Source organism: Phyllostomus discolor, chromosome 12 (genome assembly GCF_004126475.2).
Source record: "Phyllostomus discolor isolate MPI-MPIP mPhyDis1 chromosome 12, mPhyDis1.pri.v3, whole genome shotgun sequence".
Classification (NCBI taxonomy): Eukaryota; Metazoa; Chordata; class Mammalia; order Chiroptera; family Phyllostomidae; genus Phyllostomus; species Phyllostomus discolor.
This window is the reverse complement of record NC_040914.2, coordinates 12740928-12754860: the sequence shown is the minus strand read 5'-3', so window position 1 is coordinate 12754860 and position 13933 is coordinate 12740928. Positions and strand designations below refer to the sequence as shown.

The window sequence follows — 13933 nt, the reverse complement described above, 5'->3', positions numbered from 1 at the left end:
ACTCTTATACAGACCATGGCTGAGAGATAGAGACCTGCTCAGGATTCAAGGCCCATTCTTCCCAACCCAATACAAAGATACAAATATTGATGGATTTCTTTTTCCTATTTTTTAGTCTCACTCTTAAACTTCTGGTGCTTGCCCACCATGGCCCAACAGGATATGTGGTTGAAAAATGTTGCTGAAGGGGAGAATGTGCACTTACGTATCCACAACATGCCGCCTGATGTAACACGCCTCGCATGGTACAAAGGAAGAGGCCCAAACAGATATCATGTAATTGCATTTCTTTCTCGAATTGAAGACCCCCATGTAAGATTTCCAAAAACTGGAGAAGTGACAATAAACTCTGATGGATCTTTGCTGTTAAAGAAGGTCACCAAGGGATGTGCAGGAATCTACACCATAGCAGTGGAAAAACAGGATTCCAAAACATTAATAGGATATGGGAAGATCAGTGTATACCGTGAGTGATTGTTTTCTGACTTCTAGGTGTTGGGGGACAGTGAATTGTACTTGAATCACAGGACAGATAATTCTCGACTCTGCTTCCATTGCCCTCTGCATTTTGTTTCAGGCTGGATTTTGACATCTATTGCAGGATACACAGAGTGTAGACAGACTTCATAAGGTCTCAGTTCCCTTCCCAACTTTCAGCCCTGCAGACAGTCACTTCAGAAAGAAGGGTCATTTTGATGAAAGTAACTCAGCAGAGGGAAACCAGCCTCAGTTCAGCCCCCTGAGCGTGTTCCTATGAACTTGACCTGAGGCTGACCCCGCTATACTAGGTCAGAGCATGGTCTGAGAGACCTTGTGATATTCATACAGAGCTCAGCTCAATAACCCCTTCCCAGAGCCCTGTGCCAGAGACCTTGACTCCAGGGACACTGGGGAGCATATGCCAGGTTGGGTTTGTCATTCATGAAAGGGCTGACTGTGTAACAGTTTAATGAGCACCTGAGTCACAAGGCTCCTGAGCCTGTCACCAGTCCTGGCTCAAGCCCAAGAGTCACATCTTGGCAGAAATGGAATTTCGTATCACCTGAGTCTGTGTATGGAGAACACAGTTAGACAATGTCTCTGGATATTTGCTGACTGTCCTGGGGAATTTAAGAAGGTTCAGAAGGAGTCAGCATTCCCAGAAAAAAAACTGAGAAAAAATGATGCTCTCAGAAAGTCCTCATTCACCAGAGATCAGCCCAGGGGATTCTCTCTTGGACTTGATAAGTAAGATGTGCCTCGTTTGAGCAGCTTTTCTATTTCAAGATTTAGGTCTGAACCTTTAATATTTTACAGTTCCTGCACTGACAAGTGGGCAGCCAAATATTCATTGAGAATAAACTGAGAAACAGGAAGATATTGTCAGTAAATCAGTCAAACAATCCATGAGCATCTGATCAGAGTCATTGAGTACTGTAGTCATAGACTTGATTTCTCTAACTCAGGGGATATAAGAAGGGCTCTCTGGGTTCTTAAACCAATGAATTGGTTTAGATACTTTTTCCCTAGGCTTCCTCAGCTCATAGGAATATACTTCGTTTTGTGCAGTGAGCAAAATGGAGAAACAATCTAATTTATTCTAGAATCCATTTACCTGCAGTAACAAATTCACTGCATAAATTACCCAGGCCTCACCCTCAAGTGGCTTATCCACATCTCCCTGCTTGGGACTTGACATCACTTATTGGATTCCTGTTGTGGTGCAGTCATACCCACCAGATATAAAGGAAAGAACTTTGCCTTCTCATTCCCCACTGTATCCCTGAAACCAGCTTAGGACCAACATGTAACAAAAAGTCAGCTGCTTTTGATATATTAGGAAGAAATGAATGGTGATTGAATGAATGTATGAATGATCCAAAATTTCTGCAGAGCTGGAACCTGGATTCAGAGTCCTAGAATTGCTCATTATAGAGGACAATCTTTCTGTGCCTCCAGGAACTAAGACCATCATCTCAGATCCTTTTCATTTCTCTAATAAAATAGTTCTTTTTGCAGTTGGTCTTTGGTCCCAGGGTAATAATAATAATTTTCAAATACAGAAGAATTTTAAGTTCTTTTGAAATCTCTATCTCTTAGCCACATAACAAAAATCGCCCACTAGCAACAGAATTTCAGAAAGGCAGTGCTCCCTATTTGATGGAACTTGCACATTTTGTATTTGCTCAAGTCCTCACTTGCTATCAGAGGAGAGAGAATGACTTTAACAGTCAAGGGCAGAGCACATGCTTCTGCTGCCATAACCAGCTTCTGTCTGTCCCTTTTCCTCTTTCCTAAATCATTTATTGAAATTTGCTCTATTATTTATTGGCTCACTGGCTCATTTCATTCACCTTTACCTGGAAAAACCTGTCCCACCTCTTCCCCCAAAGGCCTGAGTAGTCAATTTACCATTGACTTGCTTCTGGTCCTTATGTGTTATTTCTGCTCTAACCCTAGTCTGCAGGATGTCCTGGGAAATCGTGCCTCATGGAAACACACCTCAGCTGGGCAATAGAAGTCTGTGCAGCTGGAAGGAAAGGTTTCTGCTCAGCCAGGCAGTCAGTCGGTAATCAGTGAAGAACCAGGACAAGTGCATGGGTTTCACTGACTCCCATCCCTATGCCTTTCCATAACCAAACACTGATACTAAATTAACACCTGAGGAAGTCTGTAGTTCCCCCAGACATATAGCTGGAGGCGATACACTCACTGAGCACTCAGATTCCCAAATGTATTTTTTTTGTGATACATCACCCTGCCTTATTATTTCAGAGAGTCAAGTTAATGTGAGGTGAGAAGTGCCAGCTATGATTTAAGAAGATTTCAGAGAAATCAAAAGTACCACACAGGACCATTTTTTCCTTTTACATGCAGAATAAGGTTAACCCCACTCAACATCGAAAGCAATAAATTTGACCTTGAGAGATTGATTTTCATTTTATTTAATAATAGTGGTGTTGAACATCTTTTTTTTTTTCTTTTTGTGACAAACATTTGTATATATTCTCTGGAGAAAATTGTACTCAGGTGCCGTGTCCCTTTATAAATCAGATTATTCATTGTGTCTTTGTTGTAGAGTTGTAAATCTTTTGTATATTTTAGACATTAACCTTTTATTTTCCATAGGATTTGCAAAATATTTTCTCCATTTCATAGGTCACCTTTCAGCCTGTTGTGCTTTTTGATGAAGATAATTTTTTCATTTTGACAAAATTCAAATTGTCTATTTTTGCCTGCATTCTTAGGGTCATATTCATAAAATCATTGCCAATTTAATGCCATAATGCTTCTTTCTATACTTTTCCTAAGCATTTTAAACTTCTATATCTAACCTTTACAATTTGACCTATTTTGACCTAATTTTGGTGTATAGTATAGGGTAAGAATCCATGTCAACTGTTTGCATGTGGACATTCCTTCCCAATATCATTGTTAAAAACTCTATCTTTTCTCCTTTTAATGGTCTAGGCCTTTTCATTGATACCATGTGCTCATGTCTTTGATGAACAGATGTTTTCGAGCCAGTGTCTCACTGTTTTGGTTACCTTAGCTCTGCTGTAACTTTTGAGCTTAGGAAAGTATAGACATTGTACTACATTCTTTTTTAAACACCATTTCAACAATTTGGGGTTCATTGAATTTCCTTATGAAATATAGGATGGGGTTTTCTATTTCTGCAAGAAAGACCTTGAGGTTTTGATAGTGATTGTGTCAAATAAGTAGATAGTTTGGGATCTTCCAATAAATTAACATATGTGTTTTTCCATTTACTTGTGCCTAATTAAAAAGAAAATATTTAGCACTTTTAAGCGTATACAATTTCTATCTTATTAATTTATTCTTTGAATCCTAGTCTTTTGATGCTATACAAAATGGAACATTTTTATGAATTTTGCTTTGTAATTTTTTATTGTTGTTGCAAGAAAAGAAAGTGATCTTCAGTGTTTATTTTCTGTCCTGCAACTTTGTCTTATTTACTAGTTCTAAGTGTGTGTGTATATTCGTGTGTGTCAGAACATTTACAGTTTTCTCTCTACCAGATTGTGTTACCTTTTCAAAAATGATATTTTTTCTTTTTCACCAACATGGATACAACTTGTTTCATCCTCTTGCAAAAATTTGGTGGTCAAAACTTCTAGTACTCTGTTGAATATATGGAATTATAGCATCTATTTCTTCTTCATGATATTACTAAAATTTTTCGAGTGTTTCCATGGAATATTGTATTAATTCTGGGCTTTCAGGTATGGCTTTATTATAGTATATACTTTATTCTATTCCTACAGTCAGTGTTTTGTTGTTGTTGTTGTTGTTCAAACCATTACCACTTCTCTCTCTAAATTAATTTCAACATGACATTGAATCAGTAGGCCATGAAATAAAATCTTGTTCAGACTTAAAAGTGTTTTAGACAGAAATCCTTCATGTCTACAATCATGAAGACTGGATTGGGCCAGTTTTATTACCTAATGAATTATTTAGCAAAAGCTAAATGCTTTTCCACTTACTGTAAACTTCCCTTGTCTGTGAGGGTGTACAAAGTTGGTAAGCCTGCCTACACCAACATACATAAAATTTTATGTAAGTGTTAGGGTGCATTTTGAAGTCAAAAAAGTTCTGGAAAAAGATCAAGAAAAGCTCATGAGAGAAAAATTGTACCTGATGATGAGGTTATAGGACACATGGGCTGGGAAGGGGTTCTGTGGGCTGCAACTACACAGATATTTGCAAGAACAGTTAAGGAATCCCCCAAAAGTTATATGGGAACAGAGAGGAGCTATAGCTGTCTCTTTACATACTGTCACCTGAAGATACATAACAGTTATTCTGGGAATATCAGAACCTTACTCTGGTGACCTCTGCATAGCTCACTGTGGGCTGTGAGTGTTTGAGATCTCTGAGTAAGCAGCATGGCTCCACGTCTGAAGTCCATTCTCAATGACTGACATCCTCTGTTTCTCCACAGGGCATGTGAGAAAGCCCACCCTGCGAGCTAGCAACACCACAGTCACAGAGGATAAGGATGCTGTGGTCTTGACCTGCAACTCAAATGAGCTCACCATCCAGTGGTTGTTCAATGGCAAAGAATTGCAGCCCACAGAGCGAATGAAGTTGTCCCAGGACCGCAGAAGCCTCACCATAGACCCTGTCAAGAGGGAAGATGCTGGGAATTACCAGTGTGAAGCCTCTAACCCCATCAGTTCTGTTGCAAGTGTGGCTCTTGAGCTCGATGTGAAATTGGAGTGACTCTCCTTTCCCCTTCTATGCTGTTATACTCTAAATAAAAAGTTTTCTTGCATTATTAGAATAGATTCATTCTGAAAGTGAATAGTCCTTAGAAAATTTACATTGAGTCAATAAACAGTCAAAAATCTGAGCTAACATTATCACTATTCTTGACTTAAAGTCACATTTCAGACCAAACCCTATCTTGTTTTGGTCTCACATGTACCATGTCCACAGTGTAGCTGGCACAGTGTCCCTCAGAGGATGAGCAGTGGTCCTGTGATAACCAATGGGATAAGGTGAAGGGCTTAGAGAATCTGAGCAGTGCCTCTTCTCAATGCAAACAAGTGGAGGCACTGGGACACGGTTGTGGACAATGGGAGTGGACACAATGACACCCATGTGAGTAGCAACACTGGTTTTTGTTTGTGTCTAAAAGTCTCTTTTCCTTATATATCAATAAGATTATAGCTATGAGTCCAGTACATTGCTTTTCTTTTTGTTAAAAAGATATTATTGGAAACTTTAGTAATAATACCAAAACTTTACCTCAAATATTCTAGATCAGAATCTAATGCATGGAATTGGAAAAGAACTCACACTTCATACAGCTAAGTTTAAGCTCTTTGGTCTTTTCATACCTGTTGGAGAAGAGGATATCACCTAAAGAAAAATGGAGGTGAAGTATGAGGGAAAGGATTCCTAATCTCAAGTGGTTATTAAATTTCCCATTATATGTTGTATACAAAAACACTTATCAAAGCAAATTATTTGGCAAGTGTCAGTTCCTCTACACTTAGGTAACTAATCAGGCTAAATCAGATGACACCAGCCATGTTGTAGGAGTAAGAACACAATTTTTCCTTGGTGATTAATTTTGATGAACAGAAAAGTGACACAGATAAATAGAATGCCTAACAGAAAAAAAAAAAAAAACTTTAGAAGCACATCCTTCTGGGAAATCAAATCTTGGCTCTGTTCAGGGAGTCTCAATTACTTTTCATCTGTTTAGAAACTGCAGGAACTGATATAGATGCAAAATGGATCTTGGCTGAAAGAGATATAGTTGTGTTTCCCTCCACTGTGCACAAACAGGTTGTTTACTCACAGGATACTCAAGACTTGGAAATTTTAGCTTAAGGTAAAAAGTTATAAGTCCAGTAAATAATGTATATGTTAAAACTTTTGTTTCAGAAATTACAGATAAGGCTTGTCCTGTCTCTTGTGAAACCAGCTGACTTCGTGGGGCACTGCTCAAGATTACCCACTGTAGACAACTGGAGGCATCTGGCCTTTATGCCTTTATGTTCAGGGACACAGACACACACACACACACACACACACACACGTGCAACTATCAGTACCACCGACCCCTGGGAATAGCTAACTGCCCATGACAAGAATGTTGCAGCTTGAACCTCAAAGCCTACACCAATCTTTGTTTATTCCCCTGTTATGAAAAGTCTGGTCTACAAAATGGTCTGTTAGGGTATGAGCACATTATCTTCTCAGATTGCTGGTCATCTGAATAAAGTCCCCATAAAGATTCAATCTCTGTCATTTCTTATTGGGTTTGGTAGTGACGTGAAGGCAGAACGCTGGTGTCTTTTCAGGTTTCATTATGACCTAGAGGCCTTAATGTTTCCTCAGAGTCATCAATCCACACAGAGGTCCTTTCTGATCTCAGGCCTCTGACTTCCATATTTTAGCGCATTCTCTTTAGAAATGTAATTGCAACTTGTAATTACAGAATCTGTCTTTTGCCCACTTGAAATACACAAGAGTCCTTAAAATTTTCTTGCCAATGTTATGACTCAGCAAGTATCTGTCAAAAACTCCTGTGTCCATCTCTTAAAATGTAATCCTCCTGAGGTTCTCCTGTGTATCCATCTCTGTGGGAAGTAGAAGACTAACTTGGGTGAGGGCCTTGAAAACCAGGAGGTAAAATGACATCCTGTAAAGATTTTATGAAAAGATTTTCTTTTCTGTAAAGCCAATGAGCAAACAGAGATGCCTTTGGTTCTTTCACCTGTTTTTAAAATCTTCACAGGCTTTTTTCTTACGGGGGCTGAGTTCTGGCTCACTATGTTAATGCATGTTTTTTTAATAAAGTGTTTCTTGTCTCTTAAATTTGTTTGATGCATGTTTCCCCTTGACATCACCTACTAATACTTATATTTACCTGATCCTGTCATCTTGCTTATACTTGTCCATCCTTATTATATTTTTAAATATTCCAATGTGTTTAATCTGGCTGAAATTTGTCAATACATATTTCCAGTCGTCCTGCCTCCATCCTGAATTGGTGTCCACAGCATAAGGTGACCTGACTACCTAGATTGTTCTGGGAACAAAGTTGATTAAAGTGACATTTGTCTTAGAATCTGACAAAAAGGGTAGAGATAAAACACTGTAGCAGCAGCCTAGTCAACAACAGTGGTGTCATTCTATATACATTTTCACTCACTCTCAAGGAACAAGTTTACAGAGATTGTAAAAATATTCTGTTGTGAAACTCTGAAACTCTTGTAAACATGCAGGTCATGCCACATCAGTCTGCCACAGCTCTGCACTGGAAGACCCTGTTTTGTGCCTCCTGTGACATGGATCTCAGGTAGATATCAGTGTCCTGGTAACCAGGTGCACTAGGCAAGAAAAGTTTTGACACATGACATAGGAGATAAACCTCAAGGGAAAGAAGGAAATGAGAATCCCGATGGGGTCTAGGAGTCTGAAGAGCCATGAAGGTTTGTAAGATTGTGCATATGAAGTTTCCAGATTTTATTGCATAGTTAATTTCAATTCCTTTATTTTCCCCTCCCTTCCCTCACCCCATTTACTTTCTTTCCTTGCATTACTTTCCTTTCAAATTTGTTTTTTTTTCTTTTCCCTCAACTTGTTTCCATTTCACACTCTTATCACATCTCCCTCATCCAGACACAAGAAACCAATTTTCTTGTCAATGGGCATCTCACGTCCTTTTCACTCCACTCTTAAAATACCCCTGTTCTCTCTCCACCTTTAGCAATCTTTGATAGCTGGTGGTAGGTAGGGTAATTGTTGTTGCTTTCTTTTTTTAATTTTGTGTAGATCTTTACTAATTTTGTGGTTCAAATATCAAATTTTACTGGCCCCCTCTCCTTCTCTTTTCTTCTCTTGTAAAATTTTTAATTTTGCCCTGTCTTAACCTGTTTGCACCCTACCTTTTTGTTTTTCTTCATTCTCCTGTTTTTCCTTTTGTCTTTTTCCATACATGACAAATTTTAATTTTTCCCTGTATTAGACTGGTTTTTGTTCCTCACTCTTAGTATTCCCTTCCCCTCTATCATGTCAAAATCATTTCCCATTCCTCTTGCCATGTATTGAACTTTTTTTGTTTCTTTTTTTCCTCTTATTCCCATACCACCTATATTAATTTTACCTAGTTTGTTGTTGATAGTACTGTGGTGGATTTTTCTCTTCAATTTTGTTCTTATATTTGTGTTAATTATTTATTTGTTTTGTTTCCTTTATCTTACTTCATTTTATTTTATATTATTTTAATTTCTGTTTCAAGTTAATACTATATGCTTTCCTGCTCATATTCCATTGCACATTTTTCATTCCCTTTTTCATTCATGATGTAAATTTTACTTTCTCTCTTTGCATTGCTCCAACTCCCATTTCTTATTACTATTCCTCTCTGTACACTCTCAAAATCATTTTTCTTTCTGTAAGTCATCCCATATACCCTCTCCTTTCTTATAAGGGTCTTCATCTATATACACCCTTACTATATACCACATTTTTCAATCCACAAGACACACCTAGGTTTTAGAGTAGAAAAATAGGAAAAAATAGAACCAAAAAATGAGTTAAATATTTAATAACATAAATAACATAATATTTCACCAATGTAAATATAAACAGAACTCAACAGCAATATCAATGGCCATTATTCCTCCCAAATCGGGGGGGGGGGGGGGGAAGTGTGTCTTATAGTCTGAACAATATGATGCTAGTTCATTTCCTCTTGGTAGTGGGGTGGAGTGGGATAGTTATTTTTATGGGTGGGGGTTTGTTTTCTGCTCTTTCTGGTTTTGTTCTGGCAATACCTTCACAAGAACACATAACACATGGTAGGATGAGAATCCCTCAGTCAACCAGCTGGAGGAAAGGACCTATCAGAGAAACACCCAAAACAATTAAAATTCGATTACTCCTAGGGAACAAACATGAAAGCCATAAAGATCATCCTGAGAACATGTACTTCAGGTGATTCGAGGAGACTGTACAACCGAATGGTACAGGCCTCCTAGTGTAGAACTCCTCCTCACAAAGTCAGAAAGTCAAAACAGATCAATTTAAGAAGCAGAAGCAAACAAGAAGAGTCAAACAAATAATGGGAAGACAAAGAAACAGTCCCCAGTTGAAAGGAAATGGGGACTCCTCAGAAGGAGTACTGAATGAAATAGAAGCAAGTCAACAATCAGATATTCAGTTCAAAACAGTGATTACAAGGAAGCTGAATGAGCTCACAGACCTTTACCAGAAACTACAGGGGGCCTACCAGGAACTTAATGCAAACTGTATCAGCAAGAAAAGGACATAAAAACAATCAACAAATGCCAAAAGGAAATGAAGAATACAATTTCTGAAATGAAGAATACAGTAGAAGGTATCAAAAGGAGGCTAGATGAAATAGAGGACCAAATCAGCAAAAAAGTAGAAAAAAACTCCCAGAAAGAGCAAGAACAAGAAAAAAAAACACTCCCAAAGAATGAAGAGGGGCTGAGGGAACTGCTGGACAACAGAAAACATAATAATATCCATATAATAAGGATACTAGAAGGAGAAGAAAAGGAGCAAGGAATAGAACACCTGTTTGAAAAAGCAATCATGGAAAACTTACTTAATTTCATGAGAGAAAAAGCCACACAAGTCCAGGAAGCACAGAGGTTTTGCAAGAGCAATCTGAAGAGGCACACTCCAAGATGCATCATAATGAAAAGGGCAAAATTCAAAGAAATACAGAGAATCTTAAAGGCAGTAAAGGAGAAACAGGGAGTAACATAAAAGGGAACTCTGATAAGCTTAACAGCTAACCTCTTAATAGAAAAACTAAAAGCCAGAAGGGAATGGCAAGAAATATTGCTAGTAATGAAAAGCAAAAGATCAGAACCAACACTACTCTATCCTGAAAGGCTCTCATTTAAAAAGGAAGGTGAAATTAGGCCTTTCCCAGGAAAGAAAGAAGGCTAAAAGAATACATCTCCACAAAAAGAGCATGGCAAGACATGCAAAGGGATTGCTTTAAGAACGTAAATAAGTCCCTGGCTATTGTGGTTCAGTGACTGAGTGCCAGCTGGTGTATTAATAGGACACTGGTACGATTCCCATTCTAGGGCACATGCCTGGGTTGCCAACAGGATCTCCAATAGAAGGCATGCAAAAGGCAACCACACATTGATGTTTCTCTCCCTCTCTTTCTCTCTCCCTCCCAATCTTTCTAAATATAAATGTAAAACATCTTAAAAAAAAAGATGAAGAAAAAGGGTTAGAGAAGAACACAGGTACAGAGGGGGTAAATTAAATGAATAAGTGCCTATTGATAATAACCTTAAATGTAAATGGATTAACTGCACCGATCAAAAGGTATAGGGTAGCTGAAAGGATAAGAAAGCATGACCCACACTTATGCTACCTACAAGAGACACACCTGAGAAGAAAAGACCTACCCAGTCTGAAAGTGAAGGGTTGGAAGAACACATTACAAGCAAATAAACAGGAAAAATAAGCCAGAGAGCAATAGTCAAATCAGACATAATAGACATCAATACAAAGGCAATAATAAGAGACACAGAGGGATATTTCAAACTACTCAAAGGCAGGATCCATCAAGAAGAAAATCAACATTGTTAACATATATGCACCAAATTTTAGATCATCCAAATTTATTACAAAAATCTTGGAGGGCCCCAAGAAAGATATAGACAGCCAAACACTTCTACTTGGCTGTTTTAACAGCCCATTAACAACAATGGCTAGATCTTCAACATGAAGAGTCAACAAGGATATTTAGATACTCAATATGCATTAGACAAATGGACTTAAAAGATCTATGCAGAACCTTTCACCTCAAGGAAGCGAAATGCACATTTTTTCAAACACCTATGGAACATTCTCAAAGATAGACCACATGCTGAGTCACTAAACAAGCCTCAACAAATTCAAGGAAATTGAAATCACATCAAACATTTCCTTGGGCCACAATGACTTCAAACTAGAAAACAACTACAAAGGAAAACTCAAAACAGTCAAATTCATGGAGAATGAATAACATAGTATCAAACAATGAATGGGTTACCAATGAGATCAATAAGAAATCAAAAAGTTTCTGGAAACAAATGAAAATCAACACATAACAGCCTAAATGCCTATGGGACATATCAAAGGCAGTCTTGAGAGAGACGTTCATAGCAATCCAGGCCTACCTAAAAAAGACAGAAACATTTCAAATAACAACCTGACTTTGATCTATAAGAACTAGAGGAACAACAACAAGCAAAGCCCAGGGCCAGTAAAAGAGACAAAATAATCAAGATCAGATCAGAATGAAATGATATACCATCTAAAAGAACAATTCAAAGGATCAATAAAAGCAGGAGCTAGTTCTTTCCAAAGATTAAAAAATTGACAAGCCTTTAAGCAGACTCATGAGGAAAAAAAGAGACAGGACTGAAATAAACACAATCAGAAGTGACACAGGAGAGATTACACCTGATATCACAGAAATACAATGGACTGGAAGAAATTACTATAAAAACAATATGCCAAGAAATCTGAAAACTTCCGTGAAATGAACACATTTCTAGAAACATAAAATTTTCCACAACTGAATCAAGAAGAAGCAGAATGCCTGAACAGGCCGGTAACTGTAAGTGAAATTGAAGCAGTAAGCAAAAAATTTCTGGCACACAAAAGCCCTAGACAGGACAGTCTCATGGGAGGATTTTGCAAAAAAAAAATTATATATATATATGGAAGAACTAACCCCTATTCTTCTCAGACTATTCTAAAAATTCCAGGTGAGGGAAAACTCTCAAAGTCTTTTGATGAGACCAGCATCAGCCTAATCCCCAACCAAATATAGATACAGCAAAGAAAGAAAACCATGGGATAATATCGTTTATGAACATACACGCTAAATCCTAAAAAAATATTGGCAAGCCACAATCAGAAATACAATAAAAAGATCACACAATATGATCACTTGGGATTCATCCCAGTGATGTAAGGATGGTACCATATTTGCAAATCAGTAAATGTAATATATCAACTAAAAAACAAAGAAAAACAAAAATCATATGAACATAGCAATAGAGGATGAAAAGCAGTTGCTCGAGTACATCACCCATTTATGATTAAACAAACAACAACACGCAGCAGAGTTGTAGTAAAGGGAGCACTGCAACAAAATGAAGGCCATATATGAGAAACTTACAACCAACATCATACTCAATGGGTAAAACCTGAGAGCTTTCCCCCTAAGATCAGGAATAAGACAAGGGTGTGGGCTTTCAACACTTCTATTCAACATCGTACAGAAAGTCCTAGCCACAACAATCTGAAAAATAGAAGAAGTAAATGATATTCACATTGGATAAATGGAAGTAAAACAGCCTATACTTAGCTACTACTTAATTATTGGTATTGGTGTTTTTATAAGTCCCTAAATTCAATTAATATTTGCTGAGCTTGTTGTTGCCTGCAAGACTCCAGTCTCATTTCTGTTGTTGAGAAATTGGGCCCAAGAAGTCTCCTACAAGGGTGCCTGCTCAGTTTCAATATCATTCAAATACTTTTATGTTCAATTGATTGATTTCCAAAAATACATACAGCACAAATGCTCAAGAAAGGTCTTCATATGGTTAACAACAACAAACTGATTTATAAGGGTCCCCTTGTAACAGGAAAAGACACCGGCGTTCGGGCTGCCTGTCACTACCAAATCCAATAAGAAATGACAGTGATTGAATCTTTTATAGGCGCTTTATTCAGATGGCCGGAGATCTAAGAAGATGTCGGGTTCATACCCTAACAAACCATCTTGCTCTTTCTTTCCCAGCCAGATTTTTTATAAGGGGGATGGGGGAGGGCAAACAGGAGTTAGTGAGAGTCTTGGAAATTCCAAGGGGAGGGGTAGTCACCTGGTAGGGATGTCGACAGGTGGTATCTTTAGCCAGCACTCCAGAAGGTCAGTTGTTTTTTTTTTTTTTTTCCAGGTGCCAGATGGGCCTTATCTGTAGTTTCTGAAACAAAAAGCTTAAAATACACATTACTTGCTAGATTTATGGCTATTTACCTTAAGTTAAATTTTCCCAAATCTTAAACCCCTATCATTCCCTACCATTAGTATTAAACTATCTCATTTCTATGAGATCAGCTTTCTATGGAAGTATTCACTTTGTTGTCATGCCTGTTGCTGGACACTGGATTGTTTAGTGGGGGCTTTAGGAACACACGAAACTGCTGACTTACATAAGGGGGCAGACTGTATACAACAACAAGCTATGATACTGAAGAAAATGACAAGGATGAAAACAATAAAAGCTTCTTGAAGACCAGATATGCGGGGCAGCCAGGAGGTTAGTTTAGACCAATCAATGCCAAAGAATCTTTCTCCCTGTTTTATATTGGACACCATATCATTTATTTGTTTTACTTTATGCTCTATAAGCTGTGA

General features: G+C 37.9%; 1 protein-coding gene across 1 annotated transcript; it reads left to right on the top strand.

Annotated features, from left to right (window-relative positions):
* Nucleotides 1–291: 291 nt before the first annotated feature.
* Nucleotides 292–5229, top strand: LOC118497655 (carcinoembryonic antigen-related cell adhesion molecule 21-like; the record flags this gene model as incomplete). Its single annotated transcript, XM_036012779.1, has 2 exons — nt 292–466; nt 4949–5229. Coding segments are annotated over 2 exons (456 nt in total), but the record flags the coding sequence as incomplete, so codon positions are not given.
* Between the last annotated feature and the right edge of the window lie 8704 nt (nt 5230–13933).